Genomic DNA, 24,668 nt, shown 5'->3' on the forward strand with positions numbered 1-24,668 from the left:
AAATTCAAAACTTATTAAGGTGCAATCGAATTAACTGAAAATTCCCAAGAACTACTCTGCGAAATGATTTGTGGATCTGAGTTAACTCGATGCGTAAATGAATTTGAATCAAATTTACCACATTCAGAAAACGATGTAGATGATTTTGTGGAAAAATGTTTCAAACATCATGAACAAAATAAAAGTCATCAAAATTGGTTTGCGTCTCAACTTACGAATTTAGTTGATGTTGTTTCAAACATGGGTAATCCACTTAAAGAAAAAAGCCTAGCCTTCTGGTGCTTGATACCCATGATATCAAAAACAAAAAAGAGATAAATACTGTTAATTCAATTGAGAATTTTGGAGAAAAAATATTCAATCAAAATTTTCCAAACCAGAATAAAGGAGTTTAAGGAGTCTCTCTTCAATCCGTTAAAACTAAATAAGCTACCACTTTTTAGTGGTTAGCTTATTTAGTTAAAAGGAAATTAAAAGATCAACCGCAAATATCTGTGCTCAAAAAAGCCATGATCAGAACTGTAAATACTGATGTTGTTGTCATTGGTATAACTTATTATTTGTACTTTAGATTATCTTTAAGTGAGAAAATATTTCATGTAATGTAAATAATTTTTATTAAAAATCACATAACCATAGTTTTCTAATTTTAGGTTTAAGACTTTTTCATAAGCTACATTTAGAAGAATTATGGATATGGTTTAGTACGGGCGAAAACCAACACTTAATTTCACTGCACAATCTTATAAAATGTCTTAGTCCAAAACATAAATTTTTACCTCTATTTCACGCAATAACAGGTTGCGATCAAGTTTCATTTTTTGCTGGAAAAAGGAAAACACTTTCGTGGAAAACTTGGGGAAAATTTGAAGATCTCACTAACGCCTTGCAATCAATTTCCAATTGTCCCTCAAAGGAAGATAGTATCAGTAATTACCACTTAATTGAAAAATTTTTTGTGCTACTATATGACCCTACAAGTTCTTACATTAATGTAGATAAATGCAGAAAAGACTTCTTTTCAAATAAAGGACATTTACCAGACGCAATACCCCTTACGCAAGACGCTTTGTAACTGCATATATCTAGAGCTGTTTGCCAGGCTTCGTATTGCTAGACACAATCATTGCGTAAGAATCTATTATTGCCTAATCGTGTGAGTGGGGTTGGATTATGGAAGATAATATTTACGAAATTGCTTGGACGACAGTTCCGAAAGATTCCAAAATTGTGCAGTGAACTTATACGAGGTGACTGCAAAATAGAGAAAGGTTGTAGAGGTCTTTGCAAATATGTAAAAGCATTTCTTCAATGTACCGCACCTTGCAAATGTAGCGGTGATTGTGAGCGTTAAATTCATAATTTACTGAATGTTTTGAATATAACGGGTTTTGAAAGTTTATTTAAAATTTTAGGGGATAACTTTTAATCTATAACATTGTGTTTTTAACTATTTATTAAGTATTAAAATTAAATATTTTAGAGTTATTTATAAATTTTTTTTTTTAATTTTATCAAGGTTAAACTATTTGTGTCATAAGAACATTTAATTATAATTGAAAAATGCGATTGTGAACGTTAAATTCATAATTTACCAAAAGATTTAAACATAACGGGTTTTAAAGTTTATTTAAAATTGTAAGGGGTAACTTTTGATCTACAACATGTTTTTAACTATTTATTTAATATTAAAATTAAATATTTTAGAATTCTTTATAAATTTTTTTTTTAATTTTTGTTAAGGTTAAACTATGTCATAAAAACATTTAATTATAATTGAAAAATACAATTTGGTACAAAAATATTACGCTTTTACCCCCTGACTTTTAGATTTTTTAAGCCCTACCCCTCATAACTTATTTACTTTTAATAAATTGTGTTTTTGTATTTATTGCTGCGTTTTTAATGAGCTTTCGATTGATGCGTAAATGACCGTTTTTTAAGATTTTTTTTTTCGCTACGAACATGATCCAGTTACCATGGAGGCAGGTGGAGCTATTTTGGAAGTGGGTCTGAGTCTTAAAATGATTATTTCAATATAATCAACATGTAAACCAAGTTTCATGCCTTTACCCCAAATAGCACAAAAACATATAAATTTGTCCCCAATTGACTGCACTACGGTGTTTAAGTCGAAGTTGCTATTATGACCTGAAAATTTGACATAAATACCTCAATTTACACGCGAACGTATACGGTAGATGTAAGTCTTAATGGATGCGGCGGAAAATATTACTTCACTTGGAGAAAATGGCCAGCTGCATCGTTCAAAAATTAGTTCAGAGCAGCCTACAAAAGCGCACCTAAAATGTTGTGCAATGATAGAAAAATCATGTTCAGGTATTCAAAGTATTAACTTTATAATAATTATTGATATTAGATTTTATAAAAATATATATTATATATTATAAAGTTTATTCATATATTTTTCAGTTCGTTATATTATAACGAACTTTAAAATATGAATAAACTTCAAAATTTTTGAAACTAAATATATTGTAATTTATAAAAAAAAAAATTCTTTAAACCGGTGATATCTGTTACATTAATTTATAAATAATAATGCTTAAAAATAAGTATATTCTGCTTAATCTAAATATTAGTTATGTTTGTGTGTGAGTCTGAGTGTTTGTGATGCCAGTTAAAAACTTGTACTTTTTGTTGCATCCAATCCTAAAATCTACTGGTGCTAAGAGTCTTTTAAGATGAAGATTTAACACAAATATCCTTAAGAAAAATTACATTTTAATTTATAAAATGGTTTCTTAAAGGCTTTTAGTAGTTGTTATCAAAAATAAATCATCCTTGCTGTTTTTTAGCTGCATTACATTGTGCTATAAACTTTTATAAAGATATTCTTGTAGTTGATATCTGATTTAAAGTCAAAATGTTCAAGTACATATGCTAGGGAGGTTAGGAAACCTGAGTTAAATGATATTTTCTAGAATGGTCTAATAATTGTTAGATTATTTTGATTTATAAAAGTTTATTAAAGATTAGTTAAAATTACTACAAAAGTCGAATCATATGTCTCTCTTGTTGAATGTGAAGCATTAATTCACAAAAAATCATTTGCATTTAGTAAAAAAATTTATTTTTGTTTAACTGTTACTTATTTAGTTATTTGTCTTTTTTGTCATATAAGAAAATTCCTTGCTTTGATAAACATTAATTATCCAAGTTAAAGAAAATTTATTATAAAATGCTAATAATACCAGATAGGCTGCCACAAACCTCTTAAAATGTGAACACGAAAATAATCTCTCTATATATTTGTCAGTCGATGTATGTTACCATAAAGAAAAAAGCCTAAAAAGTGTTATATATTTTTCTGATGAATCTTTCTTGATGAAACACAATGTTAAATGGAAAAAAAATTTTGTTAAGTGATTTTCTACTACTAATATATATATATATATATATATATATATATATATATATATATATATATATATATATATATATATATATATATATATATATATATATATATATATATATATATATGTATATATATATATATACATACATACATACATTTCCTGGGAATTAGGAAAAATAAAGGCAATTATTTGCCCACCTCAATCTTTTAGAGGTCGGCAGAAAATAGTTGATATAAAGGTCTTACCATAAAACATTGAAATGAGGTCGAACATCAGACATGTTATCTAAACATGCATTTATGCTTCAAGTTACTAGTGAATTTTTTTTGCAAAACATTTTTGAGGAAATTAATTAGATAAATAAATTTAAAGTTAAAATTTATTTATCTAATTAATTTAAAAGCTTTTTAAGCAAGATGGAATAGTTAAAGTAAAATGTTGTGACTGCATGCATGCATGAGATGTCACACAAGTTTGAGTTTTGGTTGATAAAGCAAGACGTTATAACTTTAATGACCATGATACTACTTGAAAATAGTAAGTATGACAAAGAAAAGCATCTTTAGCAAATCCATCACAAAATTAGCGTTTTTAAATGAATTGGTGAATTGGGTAAAAGGTTTTTACGAGAGGTTAGTAGTAAAAGTTAAACAAAGGTATAAAGTTGAGGACTCAGAGTCTATATGGAAATATTATTATTGCAATAATGATTAGTAATTAGTATGTCATTTTCCAGCAGGTCGAAAAATAACTATCATTTAGTATTGTAAAAAGTACTGGAGAACCCTTTTACAAAACTGTGACATGTTGACATGTCACAGTTTAGTAAAAACAGGAATGTTGTCATTCCTGTCAACATGACAACATTCCTGTCAACATGACAATTATTTTTTTCTTAAAACTATAGTTAAAAAACAGTTTTTTAAAAATAGTTTTAAAACTAATTTGGAATTTGCAAAATTTATTTATGTTTATGTTAATATATTTTTAATAGATTATTATTTGACCACAAACATTTAAATTAGTTTGTAAAATATTGTATGTAGCTGAGTAATTAAGGAGGATTTTATCCTATATGTTGTTCAACGCATTTAAAAGCTATTATATTCTTGTGTTGCAACTTTGTTTTTAACCATTTAGTTGGCACTCTTGTGAGTTCTCAGCAATATTTTTAGTAGTTGGCACCCATGTAACAATTACATTTATGGCAATATCCTTGACCAGCCCAGCACACTTTATCACGTGTTAGATTATAACCAACTGAATAGACTATGAGAATCAGTTTTAATAGAGACATCACTCAGGTTCCATTTCAATGCCATATTAAGACCTTCAATACATGCATCTAATTCAGCTATGTTGACATATATTGAATCTAATGTATTTGTTTAGTAACCGTTTAAAATACCGGATAACGGTTCCCATAAATTTGTGGTTAACTGACTATTCGGTTAACTGAAAAATCTTATAAAGCATAAACTGTTTTGCTTTTGTTAAATATTGCCTGTCAGTAATGATGGATTTGCAACCAATGTAGTTATTACTCATTGTCATTAGTGATGCTTTATGAATACAGGATCTTCCAAGTTTCAATGAACGTGGTGTTTTGTTTAAACTAATTTTTTAAAAATCAATGTTAAACTGTACATTGTCAAAAATATTGGCGCGAAAACTTAAGTTATGTAATTTAACTCAAATAAAATTATGACATTGATTTTCATTTTATATGAGCATTTAAAAATCAATTAGTTGTGTAATTCCTTAAAATCAACTTATTAAAAAAGTGTTTTCAAAAACTAAAAAGTCAAAAAAGTTGGTTTTTATTATTTGAATATAGATATTTGATTTTCGAACAAAATCTGGTTAGCCGAAGAAATCACTAATTGCATCAGACTTTGGTTGGAGCCATGTAACATCTTCAATTTTTTGGTTACATTGCATTATCACAACTTCTTTTGCCAGCAAACATGCATCACACCATATAGTTAGAGATGCATTTGATTTAACATTCCATACACCTTTTGCCGGATTGCATTTAAAGACTTTATCTACAACTTCCTGCATCATTTCAATAACATACTTATGCATAATAGGTTTATCCCAGCATATTTCATCATTACCTTTGTTAATGGATTTACTGTGACTTCCAATCCTAATGTACAAACTGGTTTTTTGCCAAAAAATTTAGGCGAAGACCCCATTTTTTCATGTGCCACCAGTTTTCGTTCATTTCTATCAGTTGTCAGAGTGTCATTAATGTATCTTCTTGTTGATTATGCAAGTGCAGAATCTTGTTGGAGAACATCACAGTATTGAGCTCATCATTACTTGTGCTAAATTCAAACCAAAGCCTAATCATGTTAGCGCATATTGCTGATTTTTATAAATGACAGTTTGGTAAGGCCAATGCCTTTTATGCACATGAATTTGTAGGTATGCTCATTTGAGGTCCATCAAGAGTCATTGCTATTTTTGTTCATGAGTCTCCAATCTCTCATTGCATTGTTTATGACATCTATATCCCTTTTGGAGGCTTTTACATATGCGTTAAGCTTGTGATAATCAAGCACAGGTCTTATCTTATTTCTATTATTTCGAATGATGTGCATCAGCAGTTGTAGACATTTAGCTTTTCCCATAATTTTATCGTCATTATGAGTATGCCTTCCTTATCCATTCATTTATTTTGTTGTTGAAAGCCTCACAATGATCAGTTCAATTGGTCAGAAACGTTATACTGACTTTTTCTGTTTGTCGTGTTAGGTTCGTTTTCCCATTCCCAACTTCTATTTTTCACCTCCTGTTACGACAATTTCAATTGTCATAACAGGAGGTGTTGATGACAACTTAATCAAAGAATTACAGAATTTCAATTTTCCAGTGCCAATTTTCCATGTGTATGGTATATTGTGTTGTGTATCTGAGAAAGTTTTTGAGATTATCAAATCATTTCTTTCTTATCGCTTTATCAAAGTCATTGTCGATGGCCAACACTCTTCTTCATTTCCAGTATGTTCTGAGGTACCTCAAGGTTTGATCCTTAGGCCTGTTTTGTTTCTTATCTACATTAATAATCTTCCTGACAACCTTACATCTAAAGTAGCTCTTTTTGCTGATGACTCAACTTTATACACTTTTTGTCTTGACAAATAGTATTTTCTTTTCGATCCTTAAGAACAGACAGCCTATCTTGAATCTGATCTCAGTTCTGTAACAGATTGAAGCTAGTAGTTGCATGTAAATTTCAACTCCAACAAAACTCAGTTATTTACTGCAAAAAACTATCGCAATACTGTCAACATTCCTATATTAATGAACGGCAACCCTCTTACTGAGTCCTCTTTTTTATATCTTCTTGGATTATCATTTACTACTGACCACTTATGGAAACCATATATACAATCGATTGCTAAATTAACATCTGATATGGTTGCTTCTCTTTATTGTGCTCGCCATTTTACTCTTGATTCCATTCTCTACCACTACAAATCTCTTATTCGTCCCTTTATGGAATACTGTTGTCATATTTGGGCTGGTTCTTCTTCTAATGATGCACTCTTTCTTCTAGACAAGGTTTTAAAAGGCATTGTAAATATAGTTGGACTTGCTCTATCTGCTAAGCCAGAACCTCTTTCCCATTTTTGTAAAGTTGCATCTCTTTCTCTGTTCTACAAATACTATCATATCAATATTGTATCATTAATATACTATCATATCAATATTGTATCATTCCTGCATGCTCTAAAAAATTTTATTCGTCTAGTTTTTTTCCCTGCATTTAAACTCTTTCCAACTCTATCCCATTTTCGTTTCCTGACTCATACAACCTTCAAATTTTCAAGTTTTCTGCCAACTGTTTCCTTGCTCAATAGCTCTTCTTTTTTTCTAGTAACTCTCAACTTAATAGTGGTTGCTTGCCTTGTTGGAAGTGAATCAGAATTAAAAAAAAAAAATTTGTTTATTACTTCATCCACACTTAAAACCAACGCATCCATCAAGCAACCATTCTTCAGTCTTCTCCGTTTAGCCAGCGCTTTTGCACTTAAGTCATTTTGCGCTCACCCACTAGCCCACAAAAACTTTGGCGAGCGCATAAAAAAAGCGCTTCCAAAAAAAAAAAGTATTTTGTTTTAAATCACAACGAAACTTTTTTTGTTCGTTTGTTCAACTTTTATTAAATAAGGTCTTCTTTTACCAGTTTTTTTTTAAATTAATCTATCTAGTATTTATTCGAAACATTTTTTTCGCTTTTTTTTTTTTAATTTAAATAGCAGGAAAAAGAAATTTTTTTAAGTTGGACAGGCTTATAATAGACCATCCCGCCAGCGCTTTTTTGTGCGCTGGCATTAATTTTCAAAGGGAGAAGACTGATTCTTTGTGTAGTGTATTTTAACACAAATTTCTATTCACATCGAATTATTCCGCCTATTATTGCAACATCTACTACACTTTATAGTCAGATAGTAGTAATTTCTTGGTGATGATTGATTGCGAACAACCAGTATCCACAAGTGCTGTAGCATTTCTTCTGTTCATTACCAAGTCAATAGTAGTAATAGTCAGGAGGATTTCTTGTACCTAATGCAAACTCGTCCCATGTACATTTTCCTGGTTTTGTTGACGTTTGTAGCAGTTTTTTGCAGCATGTTAATAGGAGAATTTCTTTGTATATGATTTGTCATTTCATTCCCAGTCATCTAGTAATTTGCATTTACTTCTTCATTAACAAATAAATATGCCGCATCTAATCTAGTTTGTGCAACCATGGATGTAATCTTGACACAGTCGTCAAAGCTTGGCGCATCTTCTCCTCTAAAAATGTTATGCAGAATAGCACTATCATTAATCCCAATAATGAATTGGTCATGAAGTTGGCTGTCTCTCTCTAAGGTAAGAACTTGCAATCTTGAGCTGTGTAGATTCTTCATTGCCATAATAAGTTTCACCAAATTCATTAATGATGATTTTTTTGTTTAATGAGATTAATAATGATTTTTTTGTTTGTCATTTTCAATTTTGTCACTGATTCTTTGTACAAAATGTCCTTTGGAACTTCTGGTGCTGTTACTTCTTCCATGGTCTTGTAAGTCTTCAATGGTAGAGCAGCAAGCAAGTATGCTACATGTTGATCTGAAGTTATATTGGTTATTATGAACAAAGAGGTCATCTGTTGAATAAATCGCTTTGGCTGTCTATCTTCTTATTGAGGAAATAATAGTCACGCCCAATTAACTTGTTGTTTAATGCATTTAAAAGCCATCTTGTTTTTAATGTTTTTCTTTCTTAAACAATCTCGTCTTATTACAAAAATTGTTCGCTGTATATATTATTAAAAATACAACTTATGACTCTTGTCACCAATTAACGAATATTAACCAAAACGTTATAATGATCACAACACTTTACAAAAATATTTAAAAGCCATCTTGTTTTTAATAATGTTTTTCTTACTTATAAACAATCTCGTCTTATTACAAAAATTGTTCACTGTATATATTATTAAAAATACAACTTATGACTCTTATCACCAATTAACGATCATTAACCAAAATGTTATAATAATCACAACACTTTACAAAAGCTTTTTTTTATTTTTTAATTTTTAGAATAGTAACAGATAAATGTAATAAAATTATTATAATAATAATTTTTTCTAATAAAAAATACATTTCATTTAGCAAAGTATGTTAAGATTTTGATGGATGGATTACTAAAGCTTGGATGGTAAATTAATAAATAATTTTTGGATGGTAAATTAATAAAATTTTTGCGTGTGTGGCATTTTAACTTATTTAAGTTTTGTTTTTAGTGCGACAAGTGCTGAGCACAAAAATATTGTTTGTGAGCCCTGTACTCCAAAACTTGTTGCAGCTTTTGATACAGAAAAAAACCAGGTTTAACTTCTATTTAATTTTTAAACAAAAAATTTTTCTTTATTTTCAATTGTTAGATTTTTAAATTAAAGTTTTTTTTGTGTGTGTCTTGTAAAAGTGATTTTACTTTATCTATTATTTTATTATTTTACTATAATAACAAAGTTATTGATTGATATTCAAAAGTTATTGATTGATATTTAAAAGTGATATTATTAACTATCAAATATAACAATCAAATTGATGTTTTGTGTTGGGGGGATTAGTATGTTTACACCTTACTACATTGAAAATTGAAAGTTATCTTTTCTTTTTTTTTATTTCCTTTCTTAATTTAATATCATCTCTCTTCTATGCATAATGTTTCTCATAAAAAAATTTTTTTTTCCATATATTTTTTTTAGCATCTTGTCATCTTTTATTGTAAATTCATTTTTTAACTAATATTCCAAGAAGCTTACTTTTGATGTTTTAGTAGCAACCCCTCCCCCCGCCTTCCCCACTACAAGAGGATTTTCAATTTTTAAGCTTTTTTAATGGCTCAGTAAATTTTTAAGCAAATTTATCAAGATATTTAATATTTTGCTGCATTTACTCTTTAGTTAAAATCATAGCTAACTTCAAAATTGTGAAGTCTTGTTACTAATACTAATAATTGTCATGTTAATATCACAGTCAAAGGATTTAATTGAGAAATTGGGTCAAAGTAGGGAGGCCACATGAAGTACTTTTAGTCTTTTATCTGTGTGTATGTATTGTTAAGAATCTGTGTGTGTGTGTTTGTGTGTGTGTGTGTGTGTTTGTGTGTGTGTGTGTGTGTGTGTGTGTGTGTGTGTGTGTGTGTGTGTGTGTGAGTGTATGTGTGTGTGTATGTGTGTGTATTATTAAGAACAGTATATATAATAATAATTCCAAAATTCTCTGTAAACTTTAAAAAATTCAGGTTTTGCTTCTATTCTTTTCTCATTGAGACAAGTGGAAAGTTTTCTTGTTAAATGTGGTTTAAAGTGACTAAAATGTACGTAGTGTGGTCGAGGACTGGAATCATAAAACCACTTGATATAATCTTTGTCTATAAAATGACTATCTAAGCTCATAAGATCTTCGAGAATTTTTGTTTCGTTACCTTCTTTAAAAATCCAATTAATAATCTCCATATCTAGTATTTTTCCTTTCATTGGATACAATTTTTTTAGATCCATTTTATATATAGTTTTGACTTTGCGGTAAAGTTCTTCATTTAAATCAGCCACAAAAATGCTTGAAGAAAGCCATTTTTTAGGTAAAAACCAATTGCAAAGTGAAGCCCCTACTTTATAAGGGTGCAAATTTGAAATAAAAAGTTTGTACGGGTCTTGTAAAAATATTCCATCAGCATCAACAAAGACAATTCTTTCATATGACTTATATAAACTAAATGCTTCTAACTTGATGTAACAGTTTTTGTAGTAATCGTCGTATGATGCAGAAATCATATTTTTTGGTCTTATTTTTCTCAGTCGAATATTAACAAATTGTTGAAGCTTCTCGGGTTGAAACTTGTACCCGTTTTCATATAAAATCACATAGTCAACATTACATTGTCTAGTATATATGATTTGAAGTTGATGTAATAACACGTAAATATAACATTCGTAAACAGTCATAGATGTTGTAATATAAAATACAAATGCGTTCTTTTTACCTTCTTTTTTACATTGTCCTACCGACGTCTTCAAACTTCTTGAAATTGATTTGTTTACGCAGTAGTTAGGAAACTTGACTTTAACTTTCTTTTGCGAATTATATAAGAAGTTACAAATTATCCACACTTGTACAATGAATATTATTCCTAACGTGATTGTTGTATATATATAAAGTGAGTATCGTTTGTAGATACGAAAAAGACTCATTGTCCTGTTTAATTTATTAATAATTTATACCTTATGATTTTTTGTTTTTGAAAAAAGGTACAGCTAAGTATCGATTTACCAGGTTTTCATTGTCCTGGTATCGAAAATTCATCTGTAGCGAAATTTTTTACTTTCATTTACTTCAATATGTTGTTTATAATACTTTATTTATAATATATAGTTTTTCCATTCAACTTTTTTAAATTTTAATGTATAGCCTCAATGCACATTGAATTTACAGAATTTGCGATATTTGCGTGATTATTGCAGCTCGCGTACGTTTGTATTAGAGACTACGAAATTCCAATTGGTCTGTAAAAAGGTTTGTCTCAAGCATTACAAAAGAATGTATTCACTTGCATTTTTATAGATAGTGATTTGTGAAAATGACCTGTTCAATCAAAAGTTTATGGACGATGTTTTGACTCATGAGCTTATTCATGCATATGACGTTTGCAGAGTGAAATATGACGTTAATAATTTAAAACATTTAGCTTGCTCATCAGTAAGTTATAACGTTTATTTAACATATATATATATATATATATATATATATATATATATATATATATATATATATATATATATATATATATATATATATATATATATATATATATATATATACATCTGCGTACTTTCATACATACATACATACATACATACATACATACATACATACATACACGTGTATTTGTATGTATTTATGTGTCTATAAAATTTCATTTTAGATTCGAGTTGCCAATTTAACTGGAGATTGCTTTTTTTGGAAGGAAAATTTTTTGAGGTTTCGATTTGGTTGGCAATATCAGCAGCAAGTATTTTGTTGTTGCGTTTGTATTATTATCTATAATTTTAATTAATTTTAGTTTTAATTGGTTACAATATTTTTACTACTATTTTTGAAAATTAGGTTTGTGTTCGTAATATGGCGGTAAAGCACATGATGGCATCAAAAAAAATCGACGAGGATACTGCAAGATTAGCCGTTGAAAGTGTTTTTGATGCATGTTTTAATGATCATGAACCTTTTATAAGAATCCCTCCATAGATGTTGCAATTGTCATTAAGTTTTATTTATAAGATTTGTTAAGATTCGTCACAAATCTAGATAAATGGCAATGGATTAATCGTGCGATTAGATAATGTAAATTTTAAAAAAAATATAAGTATAAAATAAAAAAAGTGTAAAAATAAAAAACGCAAATCAAAAGAATTTCAACTAATGAGTAAACGCTTGATTACATACCGTAAAATCGTGTAACTTTGGCCAGCAGAGTAACTTAGGCCATTTTTGGTTAACTTTTACATTTAAACAGTGAAGTAATTTTGTTATAATTTTATTTTGTTTGTAAAACCAGTTCTTCTTTGCATAAATTGTAAAGTGAAATTTATTGCAAATGCTTCTCTATAGAAAAAGAATTGAAACTACGTCTAGATAAAATACAACGAAAAATATGAAACAAAATGTTAGCTGTGCAAAGTTAAAAATTTTCAATCAATTTTTTAGAAAAATTTCCAAACATGATAAAAAATAAATTTTGTTTTGGATCAAACCACAATATTCTGGTTTTTTGTACAGGGTGATCGAAGTTATCCCAAAAGTTTAATACTCATTTTACAGTAGCATGCAGCCGTTCATTTCTCTCCGTTAAACCCTGCGATAAGCTATCGGCTGGTTTAAAGTAAAACGGCAGTTTTTAACTCCAGTGATAAAATAAACTCGTTTTCTTATGTCTCCGTTTGGTTAACGGTAGGAGTAAATTTAATTTTCTGGAAGGCTGTTAACGCCAAAATTTAACCCTGCTACATCCTACTGTTAACTGCTACCAGAAAAATTTTCTACAATATTAAGAAAAATAAAAATGGCATCCAATCAAAATAGGCCTGAACAATAAGGTTTCTTATAATAAACTATATTATATATCATATTTATATGGTTTATCCTTTAATTGTAAAAAAATTTTATTTAAATTATACACTAATTAAATTTCTAAATAAATGTTATGACATTTAATGTATTTTGCATTTGATTTTAATGCACGCACTGTTACGAGCACATATATTAAATACGTGCGCATCTGTATAATATTTATGTGTAAAAGCAAGTTAAAAGTACCTTGGTACGCAAATTGACAAGTATATGAATATATACATATGTGTGTATATATATATATATATATATATACACATGTATTTTTTTTTACCTAATGATTGCAAAACTTATGAAACTTTTAGTAGTAAAAATGATGTATTTGTTTTTATTTAATCTCGTCAAAAAATCAATTATATATTAACATAAAATATATGTATATATATAATTATATATATATATATACATATAAAATATATATAATTGATAAACGATCATTTGATGAAAAGGTAAAGATAAGCAAGAAAGTTGGTGTAAGAAATTCTCCAATGTATAATCGAGGGTAAAAAAATAATAATTGCACGCCCTCAGGAAGTATTGGAAGCCAATGTTGCGGCGGTTTTAAAACGATCGTTCCACATTGGAATTTAAAGGAACAAAGATTAATATTTAGAACTCTGATGGAGGAGAACATCCCAAGAACAATGCAAGAAAATACTTAAATTTTTTGCTGTTATTTTTTTTGTTTTGTTTTTTTTAAATACTTTTACCTTATGTAATTATTGGGTGTTTAAAAGAATTATTATTATTATAATATATATATATATATATATATATATATATATATATATATATATATATATATATATATATATATATATATATATATATATATATATATATATATATATAATTATTATTTTATAAATATCAAATAATACGAGTTTCTCTCGATACTAAATTTATTTTTATTTTTATTAAAGAAATTTGGATTGTTGTGACCAGCGTCTTTAGTTTAAAGTTTTTATTTTTTTGTTTTTTGTTTTTTTGAATCTTATCTTTAAAACGGTAGTTTTATTTTATGTCAATGGGATGGCTCCATCTTTTTCTGACGTAAGTGCGCCATAAATGTTGTTGACACATATTGACCCTCATCTAAATTGATATCGTTTTGTTGAGGGGCACATTGGTGGTACTGTATTTCGAGTGCCTCACGAACTTTCCGATCAAACTTTTTAGCATCAACTTTTAGAGTTCTGCAACTGTCCCAGTTAATTTGTTGTGAACAATGTCTCATGTGTGTAGCTAATGCAGATCGTTCTGTTTTATTTCCTATTGTACTGTTTTTGTGTTGCTGCATGCGTGTTTTTATTTGCATTTTTGTTTCACCTATATACTTTTTGTTACAATGACATTTAATAAGGTAGACTCCTGGGTGGCTGTTCATTTGTAGTTTTGATTTATTTCTTGATGTTAATATTGCTTCTAGGTTCAGGTTTGATTTAAAGACCGTTTATATCCTGCCTTCCTAAACACCTTACGTAATTTGGGAGACATTATTGGTACCCAAGGTAATGAAATTGTTGGATACGTACTGGTGATGTTTTCATTGTTTTTAGTAGTCACTAGTGATTTTTTGTTCTTTCGTTTTATTTCTTTTATGATTTTTATGAGATTAGATTGTTTGTAGCCATTTTCGACAAATACTTGAATAAGGAATTTCAGTTCATTTTCCATATGTTTTTGACTGCATACATTAAATGCTCTATGTACGAAACCCTTGAATATTCCATTTAAAATTTGTGGGTCATGGTTTGATGTTGCCTTAACTTGAATGTTAGTAATTGCATTTTTCCATTGTAAATTTATCAACTCACAAACCACATTAGCATGTAACCTTTTAGAACACTTATTTTTTTTAAAGTAGACGGTAACACATTGTAATATACAACCACAACGTACTAAGTGTGTAATGGGATAAACAAAAAATTCTAATAAAAAATTATATGAATGTTTTTTTTTAATATTATACAAAATACTATTGCAACCTTATGTCTTGCCCAACCTTATCTATTTACCATAGATGATTCCATGGTGTCTGTGTTCCATCACTCTATATCAAGTTTGTATAAACCATACAAAAACTAATTGTGAATACTTCGACCTTTGATCTAAACATATGAGATGTAGCACACGTAAAATTAAATTTCCAATTTTCCATACAATTAAATTTTAACTGAACATAAATGAACAAATAACCAAGAAGTTTGTCTTTGAAACTCTGCAAGTTTCAGAAATTTTTCTTGTATCATGTTTATATATAATATTGAATTGTTATAGTTTTTGTGAGATCGTTTAGTGTTTCTGACAGAAACTTTTGATTTGCAATGGCAATGTTTCTTTTACATGCTATAGGTGTCATGCCTATACAGAATGTGACAGAATTCTAATTAGTAGTGAAATAGGAATGGTGTCAGGTTTTTCTGTTTTCTGAACTAGATAATAAAATCAATCTAAAACTTTTCGTTTTATATTTTGCCTAGCACAAAGAGTGGAAATCAGTTTGATATCTTTTACATTTGAGATAATTGATAATTTAAAATCATGCTGCGTAGAACATACATCATCAGACCATCTGTTTCCAGTTTATTGAGTCGAATTTTTACTTTGTTAGGATACAAAGGTACATTTTATGAATAAAAACAAAAGTAGAAATAATTTAAGAGAAAATTTTTGTCATTATGAAAAAATTTTGTTTATTATTTATATATATAATACATATATACATATATATATATATATATATATATATATATATATATATATATATATATATATATATATATATATATATATATATATATATATATATTTACATATATGTAAGTTATTTTAGTGTATTTTACAAATAGAGTGCTCAATATTCTTAAAGAACATAGCAATAATAAATTAGTAAAAAACACTTATCTAACTTTTTTCTTCAACTTTAAGTTTCACCATTGCTGGATCATCAGGACATTGGTGGATCATCTTGATGATCCAGCAAGTGTTTTTTACTGATTTATATATATATATAGTTTTTTTTTTTAAATGTTTTTCTGTAAACGTTATGTTGTTTACTTCATCCGACGTAATTTTCTAAAGGATAAAAGTTAGTCATGTGACTTACGTTTTTATCATCATTGGTTTAGTTATAAATAACTTGAGCAACTGTTTTTTACGCGGAAAACATTGGATAACAGTGATTGTTTCAAAGTTGCCCTTTTTTTTAAATGAACATAGAACCCTAAAACATAGTTTTTTTGTTATGTTTTTTCAAATTAAAATAGCTTAGTACTAAAATATCATAAAAATATATAAACTTGAAATTTTCAAAAAGTGGACATATGTGGTTTTACCCGTGTGGTTTTCATATATATATATATATATATATATATATATATATATATATATATATATATATATATATATATATATATATATATATATATATATATATATTTTTCATTGTATCTTTCTTTAAAGAAAGATACCCTAGAAATATCAATAATTCATGTTTCTATGGTAGCATGGTTAAAGTAAAATTTACTTACAATATTACTATTTTTACTTTACTCTTAGTCTGAATCATATTATATTATATATATATATATATATATATATATATATATATATATATATATATATATATATATATATATATATATATATATTATATACTTTTGACATTTGCTTATAGTATTACTTACACTATTAGTATAAGTAATACTATAAGTGAATATTAAAAGCATATAATATCATTCGGTTCAAAAGTTATAGACTACAACTTATAGTTTAATCTTATTATCTTTGACTAAAGCTTAGTCATCATCATTGACTAAGCTTTTTATTTAATTGTGAAACGAAAAGGTTGTAACACAGTGAGATTGTAGAAATAGCAGCCCAAACAGATTGAAACACTTGGAACAGTAAACTTACATTTTTGTTTACTTAGCGTGTTTCATTTTTAAAGATGTGACAAAAGGAAAACTTACTCCAAATTGGCATACCATAAATCAAAATGAAGCGTACATTTTCATTTAGATTAAGCCAAACATTATTCTTTTTATCACTTACTTCAACTGGTGTCATTTTAATTGAAGAATGTCTTGTGTTGTTGTATTTATTTACCATTTTATCTAAAATGTCAATATATTTTCTAGTAGAATTAGATGAAAAGTACTTAAACATTTTATTTTTCATTGCTCTATTCTAACGTTGAACTACACAACTTTTTTCTTCATTTTCAGTTGAATATAACTCAACACCTAACGCTTTAACATGCTTATTATAAAATTCTTTATCTACCCATATTTCTAGACACTTTCTTTCTTTAAAGATTTTATTTAAAGCATCAGCGACATCAACTCCAGTTTTACTCTTCAATGGAACAATCCATTCTTACATTGAAAAAAAATCCATCACCATTAATAAGTACTTTATACCGTCATTGAATTTAGAAAAAATTTGCAAGTCAACTAAATCAGCAGCCTATATTTCATCGATTCCATTTATAATAACTTTTCTTTTTCTGAAATGATTTACAACTGGTCTATAAAGTTCGTTTGTAAGTTTAACAGTCCATTTAAATTTTTTTTTTTTTATCCATTTATTTAACCATAAATTATGAAAGTTTACAACAATATTTTATAAACTCACATAAATAAGGTTAGGTGTCACTCATATTGCTAAAAACTAGTCAATGGAGTGACACCTAAAAAAAACAACAACAAAAAAAAACAAAAAACAAATAAAGCACAGAAAGAATTATAAATAAGAAAAAAAAATTAAAAAAAAAAAAAAAAAAAAATATTCTAAAAATTATAAATAATGATAAAACAATGATAAAAATAATTATAGTAAAGTTTATAACTACGTCAGAAATTGATAAAATAAACATTATAATTGCAAAAATTATGAAAATAACCATAAAAACTATTACTACAATTGAATCACTATCACTATCATTATAAATAATAATAATAAGATTTAAAGAACAAAGATAAATTAATGATAATGATAATATTAGTAGAGTTAAAAAAGACAGTATAAAATAAAAGTAATAATAGTTTTATAAATACAGTAATATAAAAAAAGCAATAATAATAAAAGATAAAATTAATATTCATTAAATATATACTCAAGTATAAATTTCTTTATTTGGTTTCGGTTGAGAAGAAGAATGTTAGTACTAAAAGGGTATTTAGTTAGAATCGTTTTTTTATAAATGGTATTATTTGGTTTCAGTGAGAAATACATTGATGTTTAATAGAAAGCTTGCCATATTTGATAGTGTTGAAAAAGGAAGTGTGCAAGTTAAAATTTTCAGTATTTCGAGTGTAATACACTCGAAATACTGAAAATTTTATTTTCAGTATTAAACGAATTTTTTACATTAAACGAATTTGGTAGTTTATTTTGAAGAAAATCAAACACGAAGAGACAATTATAAAGCTTTACAAGATCTTGAAATTTAAGAATTTTAAATTCAGAAAACTTATTTTCAATATTAGATCGTAAGGGAAAAAATGTCATAATTCTTAAGGAAGTGCGTTGTAAACTGTTTATACGATGTAATAGAAAACTACCTTTTTGACCCCAAACAGTGCAACAATAACTTAGATGTGAGGAGAACAAGGAATAGTAAATTGATATTAAAACATGTTGGGGGACATAGTGTCGTATTAATGACAGCATACTATTGGCACGTGAGAGTTTTTTATTTAATTGAATTAGTTGATAGTACCGTGATAGGTTTTTGTCAAGAAATATCCCGAGGTATTTTATATATTCAGATGGGAAAAGTCTTTTACCATTAATTCTAATTTTCACATTATTACTATCAATCTTTTTTTGTGGCGGGTGAAAAATAATAAATTTAGTTATATTGATATTTAGGAAAAGACGGTTACTATTTAACCAATGACACAAATGACGGAGATCTGAATTAACTTTTTTACAAAGCTGCGCGAGTGATTTATTTATGCATAGAAGATTAGTGTCGTTAGCGAAATGATGAACAATCGAATTATTTATAGAGTGAGGCAGATCGTTAATATAAATTGAAAGCAGTAAAGTTCCTGGAACAGAACCCTGTGGTACACCATATTTAATAACTTTACATCTAAATTGAAACCCATTAATTGAGACAAACTGAGTAAGATTGTTAATATAGGATGAAAACCAATCATTAGCGATACTTCGTATACCATGAAGATAAAATTTTTCAGTTAAAATCTTAATGTCAACTGTATCAAATGCTTTTTGGAGATCAATAAAGACGCCACAGGCAAAAGAACCACTATCAATCGCACCACGAATCATTTCAGTAATGCTAATAAGTGCATGGGAAGTAGAGTGTTTTAAATGAAATCCAAACTGACGGCCGTAGAGACACTTAAAATTTTCAATAAAGTGGTAGATACGAGAATACATTAATTTTTCAAGAATTTTGCTGACATTTGATAATAACGATATTGGTCTATAGTTATTGCAGTCAAGTTTTGAGTCCTTTTTATGGATCGGTTTAACAGATGCAGTTTTTAAAATATTTGGGAATATACCAGTAGCGAATGAGATATTAAATAGATTAGAAAGTACTAAGGAAATATCATCAGCAAGAAGTTTTAGAACAAAGGTTGGAATGCTGTTTGGACCAGAAGCCTTGCCATCATTTAGAGAAAAAATAACTGATATTATTTCATTTTTTTCAGTAGGTTTAATAAAAAGAGAGTCAGGGTTTGATGTTTTTAAATACTTATGGAAGTCAGTATGAGATGAATGAATATTTTTTTGCAGTTCTTCATGGATTAAAATAAAAAAGGAGTTGAAAATTTCCGAGATTTTAACTGGATCATTGATAATGGTGTTCTTTGAAGATATACAAGGTGTAGATGAGATATCATTTGAACGTATTTTCAAAAGAGCTCTAATACCCTTCCATGTAGCTCTCAAACTATTGCTATTGGTAGTAAAGTAGTTAGAAAAGTGGTTTTTTTTGCTTCTTCGAATAAGTGTTACAAGTAAATTTTTGTAGGTTTTGTAAGTTTTTTCAAGAATTGGTTCGTCATGAAGATTTTTTGTTTTAAGGAATTTCTTAAATATTTTGTTTCGTTTTTTTATCGAGGTTAAAATTGCTGAAGTAATCCATGGTTTAAGGCTTCGAGTTAAGCCACAGTTACATAGTTTTTTTAACGGTGCGTGTTTGTCTAGAAGAGAGTTAAAGGTAGTGAAGAAATCTTTATATGATTTATTTGTATTACTATTGAAAAATTTTATTACTTTATCCCAGTTGATTTCCAATTAATCATTCCTGAATTCTTCTCTATTTAATTATTTGAAGTTTCGAAGAATAGTATTACTTTTTCGAGAATTAATAATTCTTTTTTTCTAATAGTTAGATTGCCGGAAAATATATCTTTAGAAGTTAAATTAGAAAATATATTATCAATAAAAGTACTTGAGTGATTGGTAATTCTTGTTGGTAAAGATATAAAGGAAGAAAGTTATTTGAAGCAATAGTGTTCAAATACTCTGAGATTGAATTATCTGAGCTTGCTTTTATAAGATCAATATTAAAATCACCCATTATAACGATAGTTTAATTTTTTTCAACAGCAAGGTTTTCAAATAGAATAGCTAGATATGAAACAATAAATTCATTAATATCCATGTTAGTATGGCGATAAACACAGCCTACTATGATATTAGACTTTTTAGGGAAAATGATTTCAACAAAAACAGACTCTAAGAATTGGGGTTTATACATTAGTAAATCATTTCTAGATTTATAAACTAGTCTATTAGAAATTAGTAGTAGGAAAAGGCCGATTCTGGCACATTTTTATTTTCGACCATTTATCCAGCCACAATTTTATATATATTTTAAGATATAAAATTGACCCAAACTTTTATGAGTCTTTCAGACTTACTCTGCATGGGTTCGAAGAACCTACTTCTTATGGATCTGAAAGATCTATCAGTTCTTTATTGTCAACCCATGAGTTAAACAATTCAGGATATCCATACCACTTTACTAGTAATTTATTTTTGAGTTTGCAAATCACTTTTTCAATTCTAAATATTTCTTGATTCGTTTTTATCAGTTTTTGTTCATAAAAAGTTCCTTGTATTTCTTCACCATTATTGTCAGTTATTTTATAAGTTAGAGGATCTGTGTACTGAATTTGTGATATAGTAAAAACTTCTTCAGTCCATCTTAATGTGTATCCTTTTTCAAATGTTGTCTTCTTTTTAGTTATCCTGACTCTATCATTAATTGAAAACTTTGGTCTTACAGACTCTGATCGTGCATTTCCGTTCAAGTTTAACCAAACAATATTCTTATTCTTTTCATCACTAGCTTTAACTGGTGTCATTTTAATTGAAGAATGTCTTGTGTTGTTGTATTTATTTACCATTTCATCTAAGACGTCAACATATTTTCTAGTAGAATTAGCTGAAAAGTATTTGAACATTTTCTCTTTCATTGTTCGATTCCAACGTTCAACTACACAAATTTTTTCTTCATTTTCAGTTGAGTATAACTCAACACCTAGAGCTTTAACATGCTTATTAAAAAATTCTCGACCTTTATCTACCCACAATTTTCTGCACTTTCGTTCTTTAAATATTTTATTTAAAGCATTTGCAACATCAACTCAAGCTTTATTCTTTAAAGGAACAATCCATCCATACTTTGAAAATACATCTATTACCATGAGTAAGTATTTTATACCGTTGTTGAATTTAGAGAAAGATTGCATGTCGACTATATCAGCAGCCCATATTTCATCGATTCCATTTGCAATTACTTTTCTTTTTCTGAAATGTTTTATAACGGGTCTATGAAGTTCGTTCGCAAGTTCGTCAGACCATTTCACATTTTTTTCTTTGACTTTTTTGCTGATCGATTGTAGTTTTTTTGAATACCGACTTTGCATGGGTCTTTCAGACCGATTTCAAACTTTGCTTTAGAAGCGATGATAGGTTTTATAATACCTCTTTCAATTTTTTCGCATGTAGTTGGATTTTTTATAGCGACCATTTCTTTAATCATCATTCTGTCGGCTAAGTTTCTATTTGCAGTATCTGTAAAATGTTGATATGCGAGATCATGATGATAAGCAGCATTATCAACTCTATCTATAGGTTTACTCCATTCTTTATATGCGTCAGTAGAAGTGAGTCTCTCATTTAATTTAGTACCAGGACCAGCAAAGTTCATTCCAGGTAAGTGCATCTCACCTGGGAATTTTGCCCATGGTAATTTTACTTTTTTAGTTATTGAATAATAGAGTTGACTAAATCTCCTCCTTTCTTAGTGGATCTGACAAATTGAGTTTTTGTTGTTCCGCAAATGTCGCAAGTTCCGCAAATGTCGCAATATTAAAAAGATCTTTTGAAGAAAAATTACCAAAAGAAGTTATTCTTAATTTGTTTGAGTATCAGGACAAAATAGAAAATCCTGAAGAAGTTATTGAAGAAGTTTCAAAAACGTTTAATGAGAAAAATAGTTAAGTTGATATGGAGTGTAAATTTTTTGAGACAGCAGATGATGTACCAGATCCTGAAGATCTTGATGCTAGTAATAATAATTTAATGATATTTGATAATTTGCAACTGACAAAGCAAAATAAATGTGAGAAGTATTATATAAGAGGGAGGCGTAGTAATGTAGATTGTTTCTATCTTGCACAAAATTATTTTATGTTGCCTAGACAGACTATAAGAGAAAATGCAAATTTTATTTGTTTATTTCCACAAGATTCAAAGAATTTAAATCTTATTTATAAAGATCATGTATCGAGTGATATGTCAGAGGATGAGTTTAAAAAGTTATTTAGAACTGCATGGAAGAAAAAGCATGGATTTGTTGTAATAGATTTATCTTCTGAAAAAGATGATGGAAAGTATAGAAGTGGATTTGATAATTTTTATATTACATCTGACTCTTTTAAAGATCCTTAAAATCTATAGAAAATTCTTTGAATTTTTAAGGATTCTCAATAAATAAATTTTTTAATATATAAAAACGTCTTGCATATATGTAAACGGAAACAGTAGTGAAATAATAACTAAATTTAGTTAATATTTCACTACTGTATTGAACTAGATAAAAATAAACAATATGAAATGGCTCTTGTTGGTTTAGAGACATATTATAGTTTTCCAAATATTGATTTATCAAATAACAATTTTAGATTCAGTCCTGATACTTGGTTTGATGCTCTACTTCCAGTCGGAGCATATGAGATTGATGATATAAATAAGTATATTGAATTATTTTTATTTAAAAACGGTGATGTAATATCAGGAGTTCCAGCTATAACAATTGGAGCTAATAACAATTCATTACGTTCACCTTTAAATATTCAGATAGGATATAAAGTAGATTTTACTCCGAACTCAATTAGGACTATTTTAGGTTTTAGTTATCAAATATATTCAACAGGTTATTATGAATCTGAAAGTATTGTGAAAATATTAAAAGTGAATACTATACACGTTACATCTAGTATAGTAGAAGATTCATATGTTGATGGAAAAACACAAAAAATTATATATTCATTTTTTCCAAATGTTGGTCCTGGATATAAAATTGTTCAAGAACCGATTAATTTAATATATCAACGTGTATTGTTAGATTCTATTTCAACATTAGTAAATACAATAGTTGATCAAGATGGAAATCAAATTAATTTAAGAGGTGAAAAAATTTCTATTAGATTTCACATAAGAGAAAAAAAATAATCTTATAATAAAATGACAAATTATACTAATGTTAAAATACATCTTTCAGAACGACAATTGAAAAAATTGAAAAAGCAATCAGTGAAAAGACTAGAGTTAATATTGAATTATCACATTCAGATTTTAATGGAGAACATGCATTAGCTGGAACAAATACACAGATGAATAAAATTTCAAAAGCATATGAAGATGGTAAAGGAGTAGTGCTAAAATTAAGCAAAAAACAACTCATGTACAATGCTAAAATAAAGAAGAGAGGATTTCTAGGAGCACTTTTACCTTTCTTAGGATCAGCTGGAAGTTTTTTAGCATCAAAAGTAATACCGTCTCTAGCAAAAGTAATACCCTCTCTTACAGGTGTAGGAGCTGCAACTGGGAACAATCTGATTAATAAAATTGCTGGAAATGGTATTGGTAAAAAAAAGATTTTATAAAGTTAGAAATGGAGAAGGAATTAAGTTCACTAAAATGGGAGGTGGATTATTTATGAGTCCATGGAAAAGTGGAGGATCATTAGGAGATGGACTATACTTAAGTGCTGGAAATGGTTATGTGAGAACTGGAGCAGGTCTATTATTAGGGCCTAATTCACCATTTGCTATTATACCTTTTTTGAATTTGATTTTGTAAAAAAAGAATTTAAAAAATCAAAGATTTTTCATGAATTTGAAAAAAATCTTGATATATAAAAATGGTATATCATCCTCCAATACATAAATTTATAAATAAAAGACAAAGAGCTTTTTGGTATAAGAGGCCACTTCCAAGTTGTATTATTAATACTCTTAATTATGGATTAGTAGATACTAGTTCGCCTTGTACTGTTATAAAAGACCCAAAATCTTAATTTGTATTT

The 24,668-nt window shown here is 27.9% G+C and overlaps 3 protein-coding genes across 5 annotated transcripts; 1 reads left to right on the plus strand and 2 right to left on the minus strand.

Annotated features, from left to right (window-relative positions):
* Positions 1–2,166: 2,166 nt before the first annotated feature.
* Positions 2,167–12,278, plus strand: LOC100210240 (mitochondrial inner membrane protease ATP23 homolog). Of its 3 annotated transcripts, none has more exons than XM_065811228.1 (6): positions 2,168–2,340; positions 9,062–9,107; positions 9,193–9,277; positions 11,519–11,653; positions 11,880–11,962; positions 12,062–12,200. In XM_065811228.1, the coding sequence occupies exons 1-6, from the start codon at positions 2,214–2,216 to the stop codon at positions 12,084–12,086; spliced, it is 501 nt and encodes a 166-aa protein (XP_065667300.1). In that variant the 5' UTR covers positions 2,168–2,213; the 3' UTR covers positions 12,087–12,200. The 3 variants fall into 3 exon arrangements, with proteins under 3 accessions (XP_065667301.1, XP_065667300.1, XP_065667299.1); XM_065811227.1 differs by having other exon boundaries at positions 2,169–2,340; positions 11,880–11,966; positions 12,062–12,278; XM_065811229.1 differs by lacking the exon at positions 11,519–11,653 and having other exon boundaries at positions 2,167–2,340; positions 11,880–11,966; positions 12,062–12,278.
* A 2,234-nt stretch (positions 12,279–14,512) lies between these two features.
* On the minus strand, positions 14,513–20,648 carry LOC136087869 (uncharacterized). The gene is made up of 5 exons (XM_065811484.1): positions 20,520–20,648; positions 18,874–20,155; positions 17,278–17,460; positions 17,056–17,199; positions 14,513–15,012 (listed from the first exon to the last, which is right to left on the minus strand). The coding sequence occupies exons 1-5, from the start codon at positions 20,646–20,648 to the stop codon at positions 14,513–14,515; spliced, it is 2,238 nt and encodes a 745-aa protein (XP_065667556.1).
* Positions 20,649–21,018: 370 nt separating this feature from the next.
* On the minus strand, positions 21,019–22,301 carry LOC136087870 (uncharacterized). Its single transcript, XM_065811485.1, has 2 exons — positions 22,061–22,301; positions 21,019–21,683 (listed from the first exon to the last, which is right to left on the minus strand). Exons 1-2 carry the CDS (start codon positions 22,299–22,301, stop codon positions 21,019–21,021), a joined length of 906 nt encoding a protein of 301 aa, XP_065667557.1.
* Between the last annotated feature and the right edge of the window lie 2,367 nt (positions 22,302–24,668).

Source organism: Hydra vulgaris, chromosome 12 (assembly GCF_038396675.1).
Source record: "Hydra vulgaris chromosome 12, alternate assembly HydraT2T_AEP".
Classification (NCBI taxonomy): domain Eukaryota; kingdom Metazoa; phylum Cnidaria; class Hydrozoa; order Anthoathecata; family Hydridae; genus Hydra; species Hydra vulgaris.